Source organism: Cydia fagiglandana, chromosome 20, assembly GCF_963556715.1.
Source record: "Cydia fagiglandana chromosome 20, ilCydFagi1.1, whole genome shotgun sequence".
Lineage (NCBI taxonomy): Eukaryota > Metazoa > Arthropoda > Insecta > Lepidoptera > Tortricidae > Cydia > Cydia fagiglandana.
The window spans coordinates 9,070,307-9,089,336 of record NC_085951.1 but is presented as its reverse complement, the minus strand read 5'-3'; the positions used below and the strand labels follow the sequence as shown (position 1 = coordinate 9,089,336).

At 37.6% G+C, this 19,030-nt stretch overlaps 1 protein-coding gene across 1 annotated transcript; it reads right to left on the bottom strand.

The window, feature by feature from the left end:
- Positions 1-898: 898 nt before the first annotated feature.
- LOC134674877 (uncharacterized) lies at positions 899-18,322 on the bottom strand. Its single transcript, XM_063533031.1, has 12 exons — positions 18,234-18,322; positions 18,028-18,158; positions 13,141-14,014; positions 12,953-13,025; positions 11,920-12,003; positions 10,428-11,682; positions 8,560-8,636; positions 7,767-7,822; positions 6,393-6,523; positions 4,440-4,707; positions 2,290-2,555; positions 899-1,046 (listed from the first exon to the last, which is right to left on the bottom strand). Exons 1-12 carry the CDS (start codon positions 18,265-18,267, stop codon positions 918-920), a joined length of 3,378 nt encoding a protein of 1,125 aa, XP_063389101.1. The 5' UTR covers positions 18,268-18,322; the 3' UTR covers positions 899-917.
- Positions 18,323-19,030: the final 708 nt, after the last annotated feature.

Sequence of the window (19,030 nt, the reverse complement as noted above, 5' to 3'; positions counted from 1 at the left end):
CTCACAGGATACCTACACAAAACCTTAACAAATGATAGATATATTCTATATTTTATACAGGATGTGGCCTGTAATATGAGCAAAAAATTAAACTGTAGGCTGTACTCTTCATACTGACCAACATTTGTTCAGCTACTTTTAAAAATAACTTGTGCATTGATTTTTAATACACTTTAAAGTTTATTCTAAGCCGCAATGTATTGCGAATTTTGTTATTTTTAAGGCGTGACAAGCAACGTCAATCACAATGATATGGCGTGGCGATGGCGTCCGTTGAAGATAATAATTATTTTGTATGAAAAATAGGGACTCTAAATACTTCATATTTTTTAAAAGTTGTAGAACTAAAGTGTCACCGTTGGAGGAGTACAATCTATGTTTTAATTATTTGCTCGTATTACAGGACACACCTGGTATACAGTCAACAACCCTATATTGTAAACTGTAACCTTTTTTTTAACTCTATTCGATTTGTTGCGGTAAGTTTTGTTTGCGACAGTAAGTAAATGACTTGTTTACCTTTTTTTTTTTTGTACACCTAATCTTCTTCAAGAATCACTGTATTCATAGGTGAAAACCGCATGAAAATACGTTCAGTAGTTTTTGAGTTTATCGCGAACATACATACACACAGACAGATGCGGCTGGGGACTTTGTTTTATAAAATGTAGTAGTGATACATTAAGGTACTGTGTACTCGTACATATATTATTGGCCCGAACACGTTTTTTCCCCCTATTAGGACATAAAGAGCTTGTAGTTCTAAAAAGTACTAAAATTAAAATAAGATAAAATATTGGTATGTAGGTACAACGTTTAATAAAAATTTCCCAAAATTGTCTAGAAAACTGAGCTGTCAGTCGATAATTTCGAAAAAATTCGTTTATCTACACCCTACGCAATGAGGCAGAAAAATTTCAAGACTTGCGCGTGAGCAAGCCCCGGACCGAACTCAGGAATCCACGTTTGATCTTCATGGTAGGTACGCTGTGGTCGCTATAGAACGAAGCACTCGTTCCGTACAAGGATGAACTCATCTCTATTGCCTGCAACATAAGGTCCTGTTTAGCTTGTAAGGTATAGTGTAAAGCTCACCGGAACATCTGTCAGACTATTGACAGACTAAGATAGTACAAATGGCGGACTTAATACCAGAATTTTCTATAAGTCAGCCAATCCTTACTAATCCTGATTCTTATTATAAATGAGAAAGTAATTCTGTTTGTCTGTCTGTCATCTCTTGACGCTTAAACCAATCAACCGATTTAGTTGTGGTTTGGAGACGATTTGGTCGCGAAAGACAGCACATTAGACCAATCATTAGCATTATTCCTCGGAAACAAAGTTGCCGACAAGAGTTTGTAGTTTAATAAGTAGCCACAATAACAATATTATTAAGTATCGATACTTTGAAAAAATCTCGTATCTCGCACTGCTACTCAGAGTTGAAAGGCAGTCTATATGTACCTATACCAAACATAGTTATAGTCCGTAGTTTTGTAACTGAGCCCGAGCTAATCCTATTGTCTATTGTTAAGTAAAACCGCTCGTGCCACGTGCCACAACCACCTGCATAAAAACCTGCGTAATTCGGTTACTGAGTGCCGGCGAGTCGAACACTACAGAACCAGTCTAAAATGTGTCATCGAGATGCGTAACAAAGGCGCGTTATCGGAGAGCGCACCTACACTGGTTTTTTGAGCGTTGGACTAGCTCGCGCTCAGGTGCCAAATAGAATGAGTATGACCTTTTTTTGCAGGTAAGTAGCACGTGCGGTTTTACTTAACAATAGGCAATAGGATTAGCCGCCGGGCTCAGTTACGAATCTACGGACCTTACCACATTTTTCTTTCGATTGACAGAACAAGATACGATTATTTTTCAAAGTTTGTAGTCACAGTATGTTTGTATTGTACTTGTATAGTGATTACTGATTAATGATACGCGACACATTGCTACCTCGATAATTAAAGGCGTGTTACATTTCAATAAAATTGTATTATTAAGTTAGTTCGTGACATGGCAGCTTCTTTCAATGAGCGTTAATAAAATAATTATGTGCCCTGAAGTTTCCCTAGTAAAACTAACTTCTCGTATTATATTAAATTAACTAGTCTTTCGTAACGCTTTGGTGAAAACATTTTTTTATCACCGTTTTGTCAAATTTGACAAAATTTAGCTCAATTGGTTTTCAAATTCTGAAAACAACTAACATAGGTTACACTTAGGTAAGTACATGCATATGATTTATGAACGTAGCAAGAAAAATAAAACCTTGCAAAAACTTACACCAAGCGAAGTGCTGATGTAATAGGAGTCGAAAGAACTATTCGGAGTTCCACTATCAATCAGAACTCGTGGGTGTTTGGTCTGTGACACCGGCGAGATCTTGAAGACCAAGCAGGAAATCAGTCTTTTCAGAAACGGTTTCTTAGGCTTCTCTTCCATTGACTCCTCTGACAATTTAAATCTCGAGCCAATATTGACGCTACTGTTGCTTAGTGTACAAGCCGAGGTGCCGAGATTTGGTGTTGCAGATTTGCGATGATCTAGATCTAGAGGCAAAAGTTGAGAATTATTATAAAGAAAACCGGTCAAGTGCTAGTCGGACTCGCGTTACATACGTCCGACTCACGCTTGACTGCACATTTGTAATTAGGTTTTCCTCTCATCTATAGGTAATAGTAGATTGTTAACCAAGGGTTGAAAGGCACCCATTTCTGTCGAGGTAGTTTGGCGCTCGAACGCAGTGAGAGCGCCAATAGTCCGAGACAGAAATGGTGTCTTTCACCCGAGTTAAACACTCTACTTTTCATATCGAATGCGAGGAAACCAAACAAGACAAGGCAATATCACAAAATCAGTAATGGAAGTACCTAATAGATCTACGGCCATGATTTATTTTCCTTAGGACTTACTTGCAATCGGAGACTTTACATGTGTGAAGATTAATAACCCCTAGCGAAAATCATTTAGATTGCAATATTTACGAAAACACACATTTTTTAACAAACTGCAGTAATTTTAAAATGATTTGTTCATTATAGTATGAAAATCAGCGGGATTGCCTCTTACTTTTTAATTTTATACTTTTTCGTTCTAAAAGCCGCAACAGACTACCGGACCGCATCGCGACCTTGGTGCGCCGCACCACGTAATAACATAATAAAAGTATTTTAAATGTTAAATTTAATAACAATTTAATTAACAATATAAGTAATTATTATCTTGTATTTTATTTTATTTTCATGAATATAGTGCTAAATAACTTTAAAAATCCATTTAATATCGTACAAACTATTAACTGTGGCTGTATAAGATTCTGCCTTTGCTCATTTACGCAAGTGTAAGGTTAAAAAAATATTTTTGGTGTATTCCTTTTGGTTCCCGCCTTAAATGAAATCGAGTAAATAGAATTCAACGAAAGGAAACAAGAATAATTTGTTTTTGAATTGTTATTCACTTACATAATTTTTTATAAAAAAGGATCAACGTGGGATTAGTAAAATTAAACAATTAAGTACCAATTGTTCTAGGCGAGGAAATAAAGACACTATTTTTCCCATTTTGTTTCCACCCAGTTGTTCGTGAGTCGGGGACGCAGAGGAGTACACCACTTTTCTGCACTAGAGCATAAACGTATCACTTTCTGCGCACCTTTTAGAACAACAACGACCCACTTTCAGAGCATGAGATATGAAAAGTATTATTTCGTGTATTTTTTTCAAAATTTTATACCCAGTAGTTTCAGAGATAAAGGGGGGGAGGGGATGGTCGGACAGATAGACAGACGCATGAGTGATCCTAAAAGGGTTCCGTTTTTTCCTTTTGAGGTACGGAACCCTAAACAGGACACTCAAATGCTGCTGTAAATATAATTGCCTGCGCCTGTTGTAGAGATGTAGTGCATAATTTAATAATTATTTATTTATTTATTTTAATTATTATTTTCAGTAGCGTAACAAATAGCAATGTTTCCGAGAAAATACAATGGAAAACAATTATGCACTGCATCTATTCTGTACCGCATACAATGGGTCCTATCATAGTGACAATCGTTGATAGAAAACGCCAATCAAAAGTGGATGCATGGAAATGACTTTTCGTTACATCCGTCATTCCGATGCATTTTTTTTCGACCGTTTGTCAAAATACGATTGTCATCTTGGCTAGACCCCCGGGCGCTTTCCTCTCAAATTAACCGAGTATGCTTTGTTATGTATAAAATACTAGAAATACAACGGGAACTATTAATTACAGCTAAGGGATATTTTATGGATTATATGATTTATATGTATTTTGGAACCAAATATTTCACTTCTATAAAATAATGTTTCCAATGTGGAGGATGATTTTTTGTTATTCCTATATTAACCGAAAACAAATTCTTCCATACAAAAATACACAAATATATAGTTACTAATATTATTTTAACTTACGTTTAAAAATAGTTTGAATAGAGCCTGTATCCATTTTTTGAACGTCTTCAGCTCTTGAAAGATAATTTGCCGAATCTGAAGACGAAAATCTTACCCTCTGTTTTCGAATATCCGTCTTTCTATATTGAACGTCTTTAACTGACTCAGTTCTCATAACATAATCCTGTTTAAATCGTTCGCTATTAGGTTTCATGTGATCGGACCTGGCTATGTAAATCGTCCTAAGTGTATTATGTTCAATATGGTAGTTGTTGACATTTATTACTTGCTGACGGCAATTAGCATTACCAGAATTTTCAAAAGTAATTGAACTTGTATTCATTTTACAATTTTCGATGTACGTAGAGCCATCGCCGCAGTTTGATTTACTTATTGTGTATGTATGTATATCAGAAGCCGTAGCGCACATTTTATCCGTTACTCGTAGAGCATGATCAGTTTGTGAGTCCTTATCAAAATGCACAATTATATCCTTTCTATTACCTCTTACTATTTTCAGCTTATGCTTATAAAAGACATGGAGCCTGCGATCATTGCAGTAAGCTTTTGCAAGATACAAATCATGTTTTGTTAGAAGACTGTTATAAATTCTTCTTTTTAATGTATCGTATTGTCTACGTGTTAAAATTATTGGCTTTGGTCTGCGCATGCTTAAATGATATACCAATTGAATATTTTTATTCCATGTCATTTGATGGAGAGGCTTAATTAATACAGCATTGTTAGTAACATCATATAAAGTATCTGTGTAATAATGTTTGGTGGAATTTTCGCTCTTCTTTTTTTTTAATTTAATAGTTACGTCACTGTCAAAAAAGTAAGTAAGTACATTTAAAACACCTAAAGTAACATAATTAACATAAATTATCATACACGTGTCGTTTTTATAAAATAGGGACCCTAAAGTGTAATATATCTCAAGTGGAACACCGTTAGTAAAATAACATCAACGCCTACAACACAGTAAGGTGTTTTTTTTCCTTAAATATACATATAACATACATGTACCACCTATTATTTTCTTTTTTTTCGACTTGGCTGCTTTTTACGGCCACAGCTGACGGCTAAAAAAAAAAAACAAAAAATACGTAGGTATATTATACTTGAAAATTATTTTTTGCACACCTCAAAAAATTTAAGAAACACAATAAAAGTTCCAAATCTTACGACTAATCATAAAGGTAAAACAACCCGACCGTCGAACCACCACAAACTTACAACTCATGTTTTAAAAAAAACCGGGCAAGTGCGAGTCGGACTTGCGCACGAAGGGTTCCGTACCATAATGCAAAAAAAAGCGGAAAAAAATGCAAAAAACAACGGTCACCCATCCAAGTACTGACCACGCCCGACGTTGCTTAACTTTGGTCAAAAATCACGTTTGTTGTATGGGAGCCCCACTTAAATCTTTATTTTAGCGGCAACAGAAATACATCATCTGTGAATATTTCAACTGTCTAGCTATCACGGTTCGTGAGATACAGCCTGGTGACAGACAGACGGACGGACGGACGGACGGACGGACTGACGGACGGACAGCGAAGTCTTAGTAATAGGGTCCCGTTTTACCCTTTGGGTACGGAACCCTAAAAGTAAATAAAAAAATAATTTTTTGACCCAAAAAAGATACATAACAGCATAGGTACCTTCAGGTCCACAGCGCTGGCTTCGTCATCATACAGATAGCTCATCCACCTCAAGTTTCATAAAAAAAATGTATTTTACAGTGGCGGTTTTGTCCTAAGGCACAGTAGGCCCGGGCCTAGGGCGGCAAGATATTTAGGGGCGGCAAATTGTGACAAAAAATTCGCTGATGGTAACAAGAAATAACTCAAAATGTAGTCAATATTATGGGTGCCTTGAAAGGGGCGGCTACAGGGCCTGGGGCCTAGGGCGTCAAATACTGCAAATCCGCCACTGGTATTTTAAAATGCTAATAAGATGTCGACTTACTACTTGCGATGGCTTGTTCTTATTTTTTTTTCCAACTCCTTTCTCAATTCCTAGAAGTTTTTTAATTTCCCTGTCTCTTATTACTGGATTGGGAATCGAGCAGTCGTCGCCTCGGAAGTGCTTTATCTGGGCTAAAACATAAACCATTTAAATGTGGAAATAAATAAATAATAAAAACAGCTTTCCCCTTTCAACCCCCCAAATTTCCCCCTGAAATAAGAAATAAGCTATTTTGACTAGGGATCATCCATTAATTACGTCACACGAATTTCTAGGTTTTTTGTCCCCCCTCCTTGTCACACTTGGTCACATTTTGCAAATCCCTCCCCACCTGGTGTGACGTCACATTTTAGGCAATTTTATTTTCAACGAAATCGGCAATACTAACCAGTCATTATTTTTTTTATAAAGAAATATTTTTGGTAAAAGAAATATTTGTAATTTTATAACACAAAACCAATTAAGAACGAAAATTACCTACTTCCAAAACCTCATTATTTAAATGTACAGTGTTTGTAATGTTTGTGACTCCCCTCCCCCATGTCACAACATCTCACATTTTCTTGACCCCCTCCCACCCCCTAAACGTGTGACGTAATTAATGGATGACCCCTTACAACTGTTCCAAATTTCAGGAATCAACATCAAACGGTCATTGAAACAAAAGTATATTAACTGAATTACAAGACCAAAGTCATCCAATAAGTGTTCCGTGGAGAAAGTTTTGTACGCAACACTAATACCTACATAAGGGCATACTGAAAATTCTTGGACTGGCCACTTAAAAAAAAAATCGTCTCATATATCAAAATCCAGAAACTTTCAGTATGGCCCAGGTAATTACGACTTCATCACACTAAATTCTCTTCATGCCTTAATTTTGTGGTAGGACTTACAGAAATTATAATCACATAACTTACACTCACTCAAAATTAACATTAAGAGCCCTTCAACGTGCACACTAGCGCCACTGCTAAATAATCATGATTATTTAAATTTAACGACAGGTATATAAAAATGGGGGCCGCTACGGACTGTATTGTGTATTTAAGTATCTTTTGAATACTTACATCAAACTAGTTTTTATGTTGCTGGATTCGTCGATCTAGGAACTCAAAACAAAAACGGCCGTTTTTACTTTGGACGCATAGATTGACAAATCCAGCGACATAAAAACTAGTTTGATGTATTCAAAAGGTACTTAAATACACAATACAGTCCGTAGCGGCCCCCATTTTTATATACCTGTCTTTGAATTTAAATAATCACGATTATTTAGCAGTGGCGCTAGTGTGCACGTTGAAGGGCTCTTAACTCAAACAGTGCCTCAGATTTCTTTGAAGTAAGCAATATAAAAAATGAAAATCATATTACCTAAATTTTTCGTATCAACTTCGTAGGCAACATCGTTGCTGGCTTTGGTTTCACGCCTGAAAGGACGTTCAGCGACACTATGTAATTTTTTCAAGAAAATTAACTAAAATAGGCACAGCCGGCAAGGAAACGGAACTACGCAAATGGAGACCAACTGCCGTATCAAAAAGGCGTTTTGCACTATGTAACAATAACAACTTGCTTTATTTTTTAATTGGTATTAACTCTGAAACTAGCCGAATTTCAAAAAAGTTTATAAGACATTTTTGTCTCTAAATATGATCAGGAATACGCTGTTAAAATAATTCGGTTTCCTCATGATACATCGTGTCTAATAAATGAGTTTCGAACCTTAAGTAAAAACTATATTATTTCGAATTTTAACAAGCTAATACATGCCTTTGGTGCATCATATAAAAGAAATGAATATGACCTTTTTTATTAAGAATTTATTAAGGATTATTTCTTTCATTGACACTTTTTTCCTAAAATGTATACTTTCCTCAAAAAATGTAAGAAACTGTGAACCGGGACATATTTCATGTAAAAAGGGGGGGTTGCGTCAGGGGGAGGGGAAGGGACGCTAGTGTGCGTAAAGCACCATACCCTAAGGTATCATACTACATTCATAAAAGGCTGGCTATAATTAGTTTGTCTTCCACATACATTAGAACACAATTTAACCGAATCACATTATGACTTTCAATAATTATGTCAACAAAGGGTGGCTGACACTACTACCTAAATGTGTGTAACGGACACCAGATTTTCTGAAAACATTCTAATTACCAACCTGTGAGATACTTCGATACTGTCCTTTACATTTAGTGTATTGCCTTCGTCGTCTTCACCGTCCATCGTCAGACCTGTCTGTGGAAACACAACCATGCAACCTTTTAGAAGAAAACACTAGTGTAAACTACTTGTATGTATAAATCTCATTATTATGATTTAAATAAATAAAAATAAAGCGCCCGCAAAAAACGAAATAGCAAACTGATAACAATGAGGATTCTTCGAATAATTAGTAAGTAGGTACTTAGGTACCTACTTTGAACAATCAATGATTCAACAAAATCTCTAAAACCTGACCATTTTCATTTCAATTCCTGATATATTTTTGTTTATTTTTGTGTACCAGGGGCCCGTTTCTCAAAAGCTTGTAACTTGTAATTGTAATACTAGCGGATGTCACTTTTTGACAGCTTTTGTTAGAGACTTTCGCTTGTATTACAGCGGGCCCCCAGATGCAAATAAGATAAGCCAAATGTACAATAGCGATGAAGAGGCAAATATACAATATTCGGATTTTGATTCTGACGGTAGCCCCTTAATTTTGGAATAGTACATTGTAGGAGAGGACGGAAAATCGCTAAAAGATGGACGAGTGAGTTCGAGGGCCGACACGTTAGTGGAGGCCCTCGAATAATACGAGTCCATCTTTAGCGTTTCCGGCCGAGGGATTACATAGTGTTTTTCACGACTACTGCGAGGAAATAAGAAAACATTTGCATAACTATAAGTACGTTACTAGCCCCCGATTTCTCTGGTAGCAAATTACTAGCCACTGCCTGTACTGTCTCTTGAATTTCGGTAGGCGTAAGAATATAATTTTCTTCACTAGAAGAACTCATTTTTATAGCGAGCGTAGATACGCGTTTCTTATATTTTTTAGTCAAACCTAATTTACACTATCCAATTCAGTAGGTATTTTCAGATCCCGCCTTTTTTTACTTTTTTTACCACTTTTAAGGGGCGTTTTTCTGTTATTTGCTTCAAACCGACTCTAAAATTAGAAGCGTTTTTGCTAATAAAACCACAAACAGCTACAAAAGTAAAAAACGCCTTAAGCGTGAACTGAATGGATAATTGTTAAAAAAAAATGAAGTGAATGGTTTTGATATTTCTTTTTCTTTTTAAACAAGAAATTGGTGCTATAAATAACCTAATTTTATTTTTGAAGGAAAAAGTTGCGCAAAAAAAGACCTTGTATTGATTTTTATGTTTTAAATGATACTCATTGCTGTAGCGAACTGTCACCAATGACAGATGATGACAACAATGAAACATTGTAGTAGTGGTGCTTCAGGTGCTACAGCTATTGCCTACTTTCCAGCTTGGTTTTAGACCATCTATTGCCACATTTCCGAACAGTGGCGTGAAAAATATATAATTGCCTGGTTAAAACAGTTATAACATTCTAAAAGTATTATCTGTTACGCTCGGGCACTTCATACAGTAAACAAAAAAAAACCGGGCAAGTGCGAGTCGGACTCGCGCACGAAGGGTTCCGTACCATAAAGAAAAAAAAACGGAAAAAAATGCAAATAGAAAACTGTCACCCATCCAAGTACTGACCACTCCCGACGTTGCTTAACTTTGGTCAAAAATCACGTTTGTTGTATGGGAGCCCCATTTAAATCTTTATTTTATTCTGTTTTTAGTATTTGTTGTTATAGCGGCAACAGAAATACATCATCTGTGAAAATTTCAACTGTCTAGCTATCACGGTTCGTGAGATACAGCCTGGTGACAGACAGACGGACGGACGGACGGACGGACGGACGGACGGACAGCGAAGTCTTAGTAATAGGGTCCCGTTTTACCCTTTGGGTACGGAACCCTAAAAAACAATTAGTTTATATTAATGAAAATATTTACCCCATCATACATTAATGTTTGAGAGAAAGATCGCTTTCTATGCTCGTTTTCTGGCATGTATAAAAAGTTTTCTAACGACGTCGTATCCGTCTCTCCCATAATGTACACAGTGTTATTATCACCTGTCCGAGGTCCTTTAGATGGCTTCCGAACAGTCAGCTTTGTATTCAGCTTCCTATTATCTTGCTCTAGTTTAACATTGTAGTATTCACTATCGCCTTCTATATCAATGGTAATATTAGAAACGTTGTGTTTAGTTGGCAGTGGTATATCTAAATGTGTATTTCTATTATTTATATGTTCAGTATAAGTCTTGGTGAAATCTTCAATTAAAGCCCTTTTCAACTGTTCAGCACCATTCTCATCTTTCTGTTTACTTGGAGGGCTATTTGATTGCCTACTTTGTGGTGGAGTTCTTTTAACTTTAGGGGACCTGCTTTTGATTGTTTTGCTCTCGGTCTTAGTTTTGGAGCTTGTTGTTCGGACAGGACTTCGACTTTGAGTTTGATTAAGTTTTGATCTGGTTACTTTTCTAGCTGTTTCATGGACAGTTTTTTTAGAGGTGGATGCATTAACGCGACTGTCAGATTTCTTTTCAACAATTTTTTTGCTGTTTTTTCTGGGTGAAGGAGATCGACTGCGTCCAATTTTTTTAACTTCTTTTTTATGATCCTTTGCTTTAATGCTTGCTGGTTTTGCATCGCTGCTATTCTCACTTGATTCATCAGTTTTAGGATAAACAGATATTACAATAAGAGGGTTATGATGTTTCCTGGCTGCAACGCCGGCATCTTCTTTATTATCATATATTTCCCTAGCATTATCGACGGTGTTTACGCAATTGCATTTGTGCATTATTTTACCACGGCTGGATTCTTCCGATCGACGTATAGCTGTTGAGTTTACAATAAGAGGGCTATGATGTTTCCTGACTGCAACGCCGGCATCTTCTTTATTATCGTATATTTCCCTAGCATTATCGACGGTGTTTACGCAATTGCATTTGTGCATTATTTTACCACGGCTGGATTCTTCCGATCGACGTATAGCTGTTGAGTTTACAATAAGAGGGCTATGATGTTTCCAGACTGCAACGCCGGCATCTTCTTTATTATCGTATATTTCCCTAGCATTATCGACGGTGTTTACGCAATTGCATTTGTGCATTATTTTATCACGGCTGGATTCTTCCGATCGACGTATAGCTGTTGAGTATGTCAATTGAAAATCGACTTGCGTCCCTTGAGATTCTTTCCTATAAATAGATTAATTTTAAAAACATGCCTTCTTCTAGCCGCCCAGACGCCTATAAAAAGGTCTCCCGTTCCATTCTAATTTTAATCTTTATTTTGACAAATCAAAACTGCATTTGTCTTGGCAACTTTTGCTGTCTGGGCAGCTAGAGGATAACGGACGAAAAAGCATTACTGGTAAAATAGGATATAAATTATTAAAATGGATATGGATATGGATGAACCACTTTTTAAATTACCCTGTCGCTACAGGTGTATGAAAGCGGGCTCCCATGGGACTTTCTTTTGCTTGCACTTTAGCGTCACGCTGCTTTCTGAGAGACCTGGAATATTTAACCCTTAATCAAATATCGGGAAATTATTTCCCACTTCATTCTAATTTACGAAATATTTTTTATCTTTTTAAAGGCAGCACTCAGCGATACCAACCATACAGTTTTTTAAATCTTAGTAACATTTTGAATTTGAAAAATGGCAACACTTTTCACGTCACACGTCAAAGTCAATGTCAGTTGTTGTGATTTTTTTTCCAAAAACGACAATTTTTTTAGTGTTTTGAGGTTAAGTGCGAATAATAATCTTGTAAGTGCATATACTGAATACTATCATAGACTAGACTTATTTTCCCTGTGTTTTGCTTGAAAAGAATTGTGATAACGATATGATTTAGCCAAGATTTTAAGGTTTTAGTAAGTGGGTAATTATTTTCCATTGTTCCTGAACGTAAGATTTACAAAAAAATTGGTAGGTTTTATCAAGTGGGAAATTATTTCCCAGTGTTTGTTCTCCACCTAAATTTTAATTGGTTCCATAAATAAAAATATATGCCCGTTTGCCTGTTACACAAAGAAATCTGTGCCTGTTTTTGTTTTCTTTTTTATTTAAAATATTTCCCACCGCAAAACCCCCCTTTCCCCCCCACTAAAATTATTTTTATATATTTTTTCGTAATCTACGCACCCAAATTACCTAAAAACCAATCTTAGTTTTCAAAAATCTCATAAAAAGTGTTCCGTTTGATTAAGGGTTAATTGTAAACACTTAGGTAAATTATTTCAAGATTTCAATCAAATTGGTTCTACCCGCGACAGGTTGTGGGCTCGAACAATTCATGCGGATCATGTAAAAGTGACACAGGATGATGTTTGTATTTAAACTTCCGTGTTACATGTCGCACGAAGTAACACAATGTGACTAAGAGTGACGTCATCCGCATGAATTGTTCGAGCCCTATAAAATAACTTGAACTCGTGAATTGTCCAAACTTCGTACCTAAATTCTTCGTTACAAGCCTCATAACATAGCGGTAGCAGTGCGCAATCTATACCATGAAATTGCGTCGGAACTAAAAGAAAAATAGTATACGATTTATACGTATTAATAATATCAAAACCTATTTAAAGATGGAATTTGATCCATAAATAACTTTAGCAATTGAATTAAGTAGGTTTATTACTCACTCGGCTTGTCATTAAGAGTAGCATCACATTTTAGGATGCATTGGTCATCTTCCGTGAGTCCTAAGCGCCCTGTAATCGTTATCCGATCAGGGCTACTGGTATCCACGCCACTTATACCGTATCTGTCTGGTGACTTTAACTTTTCCTCAGCAATCACTGATTCGATAGATCGCTTGCGGCTTGCACTAAATCTTTCCGGTGATTTTGCAGATTCACTCTTTTGAATCTTATCTGTCTTTGTCTTTTGTTGATTTGAGCGAATAGGTGACTTTGTTTTCGCTTCATCATTCCTCAAACTTTTTCTATCAGGCGACTTTGATATTTGTTTTTGAGACAAAGTCGTTGTTTTTTTGATTATGGTTTCAGCTTTCGTACCAGTTGTGTTACTTGGCCTCACAGGGGATGCGGTACCGGATCTATTCGGTGATATATTTTTCGTCTTATTCATGTTCATATTAGCGCAACCGGGGCTACATTCTGGAATAGTTTGTAATGGATTTTCTGTCTCCTTTGTCGTCTCCGAGCGCTTTTTCCTCGTTTTAATCATATCTTTAAAATAACTATTTACTATGCATTCCGAATTATTGTTATAGTTTGTTTCCTTATAGACCCCAGCATTTGTAGTTTCAATGACAGAGTTTTTATCTTTTTTCTTTCCCGGTACAAAGATGTAAACCTTTTTTGCAGAAATGGAATGGTCGGAGTAGTCAGCGGATTTTTTATATCGCTTTCGTCTCTCGTGCGCGTTGGCGACAGTTATTGGAAATTTTGGACATACGGTCACTTGGATGCGGGGCCTATGATATTCTGAGGGATAACTTTTGTAAAAGCCACCACACACTGGGTAATAGCCGGCTAATATGCTGTTAAACACCTGACAAAGAAGTATTTACAATATTTAAGGTGCCCACCGAAAGAATTACGCGGTTATCATATTAGGTACTGCTGCAAATTCGCACGTCGCTCCGGTGTATAAGCGTGATAGCGCTATGCGGGTATAGCGATGTCCCGCTCGCACACCGAATCGGCGCGTGAATCAGCGTCCAATGTGACGACCGCCTTTGATGATATGAACGTCTAGGATAGATTACCTATCCGTTTATAGGTAATTAATAAGTACCTATAAATAGATAGGTAATCTAATCATGATGGCTATACAAACATATTGTTTCAATCAAGCTATTTTTAACGTCTAAAAATACCTCTAAAGGGGCCCACTGATTAACAGTCCGCCGGACGGTATCGGCCTGTCAGTTGTTCGGAACTGTCAAAACTTTGTTCTAACTGACAGGCCGATACCGTCCGGCGGACTGTTAATCAGTGGGCCCCTTAAGCCACACTTGCACCATTCACTAACCCGGGGTTACCAGTACAATTTGACACTGAGTTAACGGTTTAACCGGTAAATCCCGGGTTAGTGGGATGGTGCAAGTGGCGCTAAGTGTAACACCCTTACGGTAGATGTCGCTAGGGTCCCCTTGACCCATAATATGGTGGAAAGATTTGCTGGCTATGGATGAGGTCTTGGTTGCTCAGATGGCAGCGCGCTGGAGTATCGATCCAGAGGCCGTGAGTTCAAGACTCACCCAAGACAGTATTTTTTTCCACTTTTAAATTCATTGTCAGTTACTTAAGGGGTCCACTGATTAAGGGCCCCCCCACATCTGGCGTCTTTCGAGCGTCGGCGTCTACAATTCCATGGCCGACGTCGACGCAACGTCGACGCAGCGTCGACGCAACTGCGCAGCGACGTCATTTTCCATAGCGCTGGACCGACGCCGACAGACGCCGACGCTCGAAAGACGCCAGATGTGGGGGCCCTAACAGTCCGCCGGACGGCATCGGCCTGTCAGTTGTTCGGAACTGTCAAAATTTTGTTCTAACTGACAGGCCGATACCGTCCGGCGGACTGTTAATCAGTGGGCCCCTTTACACATGGGCAGGGCCGTCTTTAACTATGCTAGGGCACATAAGAATTTGGGGCCCTTTTGGAAAGTAAAGAAAGTGAATTAAACTATCATTATTTTACTATATGATCTTCTATTTTTTACAGGTAATCAAATATAATGTTACTGTCTGTCCTTCGGGGCCCCCTGAGGATGGAGGGCCTGGGCACGGGCCCCGTGTGCCCTTATGGTAAAGACGGTGCTGCACATGGGAGCAAAACTGTGATCTACTCATGTTTCAAGTTCAAGTTACAGGTAGGTATAGTGCGTAGTTTTGTAACAGAGCCCGGCGGCTAATCCTAGTTATTGTCTATTGTTAAGTAAAACCGCACGTGCTACTTACCTGCAAAAAAAGGTCATACTCATTCTATTTGGCACCTGAGCGCGGGCTAGTCCAACGCTCAAAAAACCAGTGTAGGTGCGCTCTCCGATAACGCGCCCTTGTTACGCATCTCGATGACACATTTTAGACATTTTAGACTGGTTCTGTAGTGTTCGACTCGCCGGCACTCAGTAACCGAATTATGCAGGTTTTTATGCAGGTGGTTGTGGTACGTGGCACGAGCGGTTTTACTTAACAATAGACAATAAATAGGATTAGCTCGGGCTCAGTTACAAAACTACGCACTATATATTATGTACTCCTCTACACTATGGGCCAGCGCCGGCCACTCCAAGGGACGCAGCCATGTGGTAGAATGTGATAGCAATATCACTTGCTCCCTCTAACGCATAAATGCGTCCCTTGGAGTGGCTGGCGTTGGTCCATCGTGTAGAGGAGCCATAACACGGACGCAGAGTAGTAGCAACCCCAGACGACACTTCCTATCTAACCGCGTGGGGAACGTTTGCCCGAGTCAGTGATCTGAGGGCCTACCGCGAACCACGTTCGGCATGTTGCCTCTCGGTCGCACTTGTTAATTTTAACGTAAGTGTGACAAGGAGCCAACACGTCGAACGTGGTTCGCGGTAGGTCCCCAGTGTACCCTCGATAAACTCTTTTAAAAACAAACTCGATGAACACTTTCATGGACTACAAAACACAAGTGGACAATGGACATGGATGTGCGCGTATCAGCTTTAAGCTGCCTGTGCTTTCACATATCTAATACCACATACATACATATCTAAGGTAAAAATCTTAAAATAAGTCGCCTTAATAGAAAGGCGCTAAGGAGGGGGGAGGGAGGGGGTAAGGGGGAAATCCCCCCCCCCTCCAAGTTCCCCCCGCGGAAATGCTTCGTTTCTGAATTATTCATAATTTCATAGTTATAATTTGAGGTTATGACAGTGCCAAAGATTGGGTTATTCGCGACGGTCTAGAACGCAAAATGACTAGTGTAATATTTTGCCTAGATATCACTTTTAGTCTACATCATTTTCATCGTTTTATCTTTATGTTAGCGATGTCGATGGAACTCCGCTATCGCGGGGCTCCTATTCTGTGCTGTTTGGCCTTCGGCCATTTGAAGATAACTAACGAACCTAACCTACCCTAGTGATATAAAAAAGTGGTTATTTTGCGTTCTAGGCCGTTCGCCATGTAGACTATAAGGGATATAGGCAAAATATTACACTAGGTATTTTGCGTTCTACATAGACCGTCTTAAGGGGCTCCCCCACGCCAATGACCTTCGATCTGAATCCCTTAGTTTTCTAATGTTTTTTGTAGCTTATCATATTAACAGCAACGGCTTTAAGCAATATAGTATCCCATATTTACTTTAAAGTTCATTGTCTTCGAGATATTTGGCATAAAAGTTGAACAATTTTAAGCTAAAAAACTGGTTTCCTGGCCATAACTTTTGTGTTCATTAGTTTAAAATTAAAACCTTGGACACGATTTTTGAGACTTCAAAGACGAACCCTAATATATAGATTTCGCACATATAAGATCCTTCACTGCAAACTAGATACGAAAAATTTGTTTTTTTAGACAATGTTTAAAAAATTCATTAAAAAATAGGTACCTATTCATTTTTTTCAAAATAGGGTGGACAAAACTGGAGATAAAAGATTGAAGAACCGATAACCGTTTGTCTTATGATTCTATCTGTAGTGCAAAAACAGAAGATACGATTCCAAACTTGTCAAAAATCGATGAAAACCTCGGATAGCCCCTTAATGATCACCAAAAAAAAAACTTAACTGCGGCAGCTAAAATTGCTTTAAACCAATAAAAACAACCCAAAACAACCCCTCACAGTGTCAGTTATCCTCAAATAAGGCGACTCGTTTTAAGATCCAACCCTTTCAGGTATCTTTCAGCAATTAAAAGCATTGTATTATGTGTAGGTAGAGTTAAAGGTGACTCTGCTCAGGTAAGAAAGCACATCAAATTGTATGAAAGCATCTCATAACAATCAGTCAGATTCATATAATATGTATTCTCATTTCTTTTATTGATTTTATTTTCTTTTCCTTTTGTAAGAATTTGTTTTCTGAAAGAGCTACGTATTTGTATGATTTCATGTACATATATGTTTATTTTTTATATCAAATTCTATAAAGCATGAATTCTATAGTAATTTAAATTGTATTTTTCTTAATTACTCGTAATGCATGTTAATTATAAGATGTAATAATGTTTTGAAAAGATGTGTCCCGCCGAGATTGTTGCCGGTCCCATATTGGGATACCCTCCTCCAATTGAGGGGGGATTTAAATCTTCTCGAGGCAGAGGTGTACGGTTGGAGCCGGTAAAGGTTTATTTGACGTTCATAAGCGCATTGTAATATGCCTACTTGAATAAACTATTTTTTATCTTTATCTTTTATCTCTGAAACGGCTCTAATGATTTCGATGAAATTTGCTATATGGGGGTTTTCGGGGGCAATAAATCGATCTAGCTAGGTCTTATCTCTGGAAAAACGTGCATTTTTGAGTTTTTATATGTTATCCGAGCAAAGCTCGGTCTCCCAGATATTATAATATAACTTACCGGAGCATACGATGTTTCCTTTAACAAAATTGACGCAGAGGATGAAATCAGATTTAAATTACCAACTCTTACACTTCTTTTCTTTCGGTCTTTGTATGTATCCGATATAGGATAAAGCAAATCCCAAGAATCTACAAAATTAAAAAATATAAAATAAACGCCAAAACAAAAACATTCACATATATTAATATATGTAAATCACGGACCTAGAACTCCAGTAGCTAGGTCGTAATTATCCATTTTACATAATTTTATATATTTCAATTAGCATAGTAAAAATTGATACTAAATTAACAAAAAAATGTTAAAATAAAACTTTGACACAATTTTAACGCCATTTGTGACAGTTGTGACTTTCATCGTGACATAAGGTACGCTCTTGATCATAGATATAATAATATACAGAGATTCCGTCCAAGCGAGCTGTCACTGGGACCACTTTTGTTTAGTGTACGATTAACAATGTGGCCCACCTTGCTGTAGCCATGTCGATAAAGTCATATCGATAAACTATCGACATTTCTTGCAATTTTAACTTTACTTCAAAGGTTTAACGATACCTAAAATGAACAAAAACGCTTTTATTCTTTACTGTGGTTATCAGATCACAATTTTATGGTCACGCCCCAGCAGGGAAACAAGGGAAAGTTCAGATATTTAATTAAAATACATAAATACCTACTAAAATAGGTGTTCCGCAATAATTGAATTATTTTATTATATTATCGGGGGGCACGGCAGTGCCCCCGCCAAGTCGAGCGCGAAGCAAACACTGCCGTACCATCCTTTACTGGAACCATTTCGCCGCATTTTCAGGCCCCTATTTGAGAACCTCTGGATAAGACCAGAACGCAGAAATTTTGGTCATCCAGTAAGCTATAATCACATAAACTTAAAATCCAAAATTTCAAGTCTGTAGGTCATTTAGTTCCGAAGTTAAGCGAAAGCAAAGTTTCGCATTTATGAAACTCACTCATGATCATCAGAATAGAACTAGTACTTC

What these genes read in the sequence shown, in the direction of transcription:
- LOC134674877 (XM_063533031.1), bottom strand. Translation starts at nt 18,267, where the DNA reads ATGGATAATTACGACCTAGCTACTGGAGTTCTAG. An exon ending in AGGAAACATCGTATGCTCCG is followed by an intron (nt 14,015 to 18,027) that starts GTAAGTTATATT and finishes CTTCTTTGTCAG; the next exon opens with GTGTTTAACAGCATATTAGC. An exon ending in AAACATTAATGTATGATGGG is followed by an intron (nt 8,637 to 10,427) that starts GTAAATATTTTC and finishes GTGTTTCCACAG; the next exon opens with ACAGGTCTGACGATGGACGG.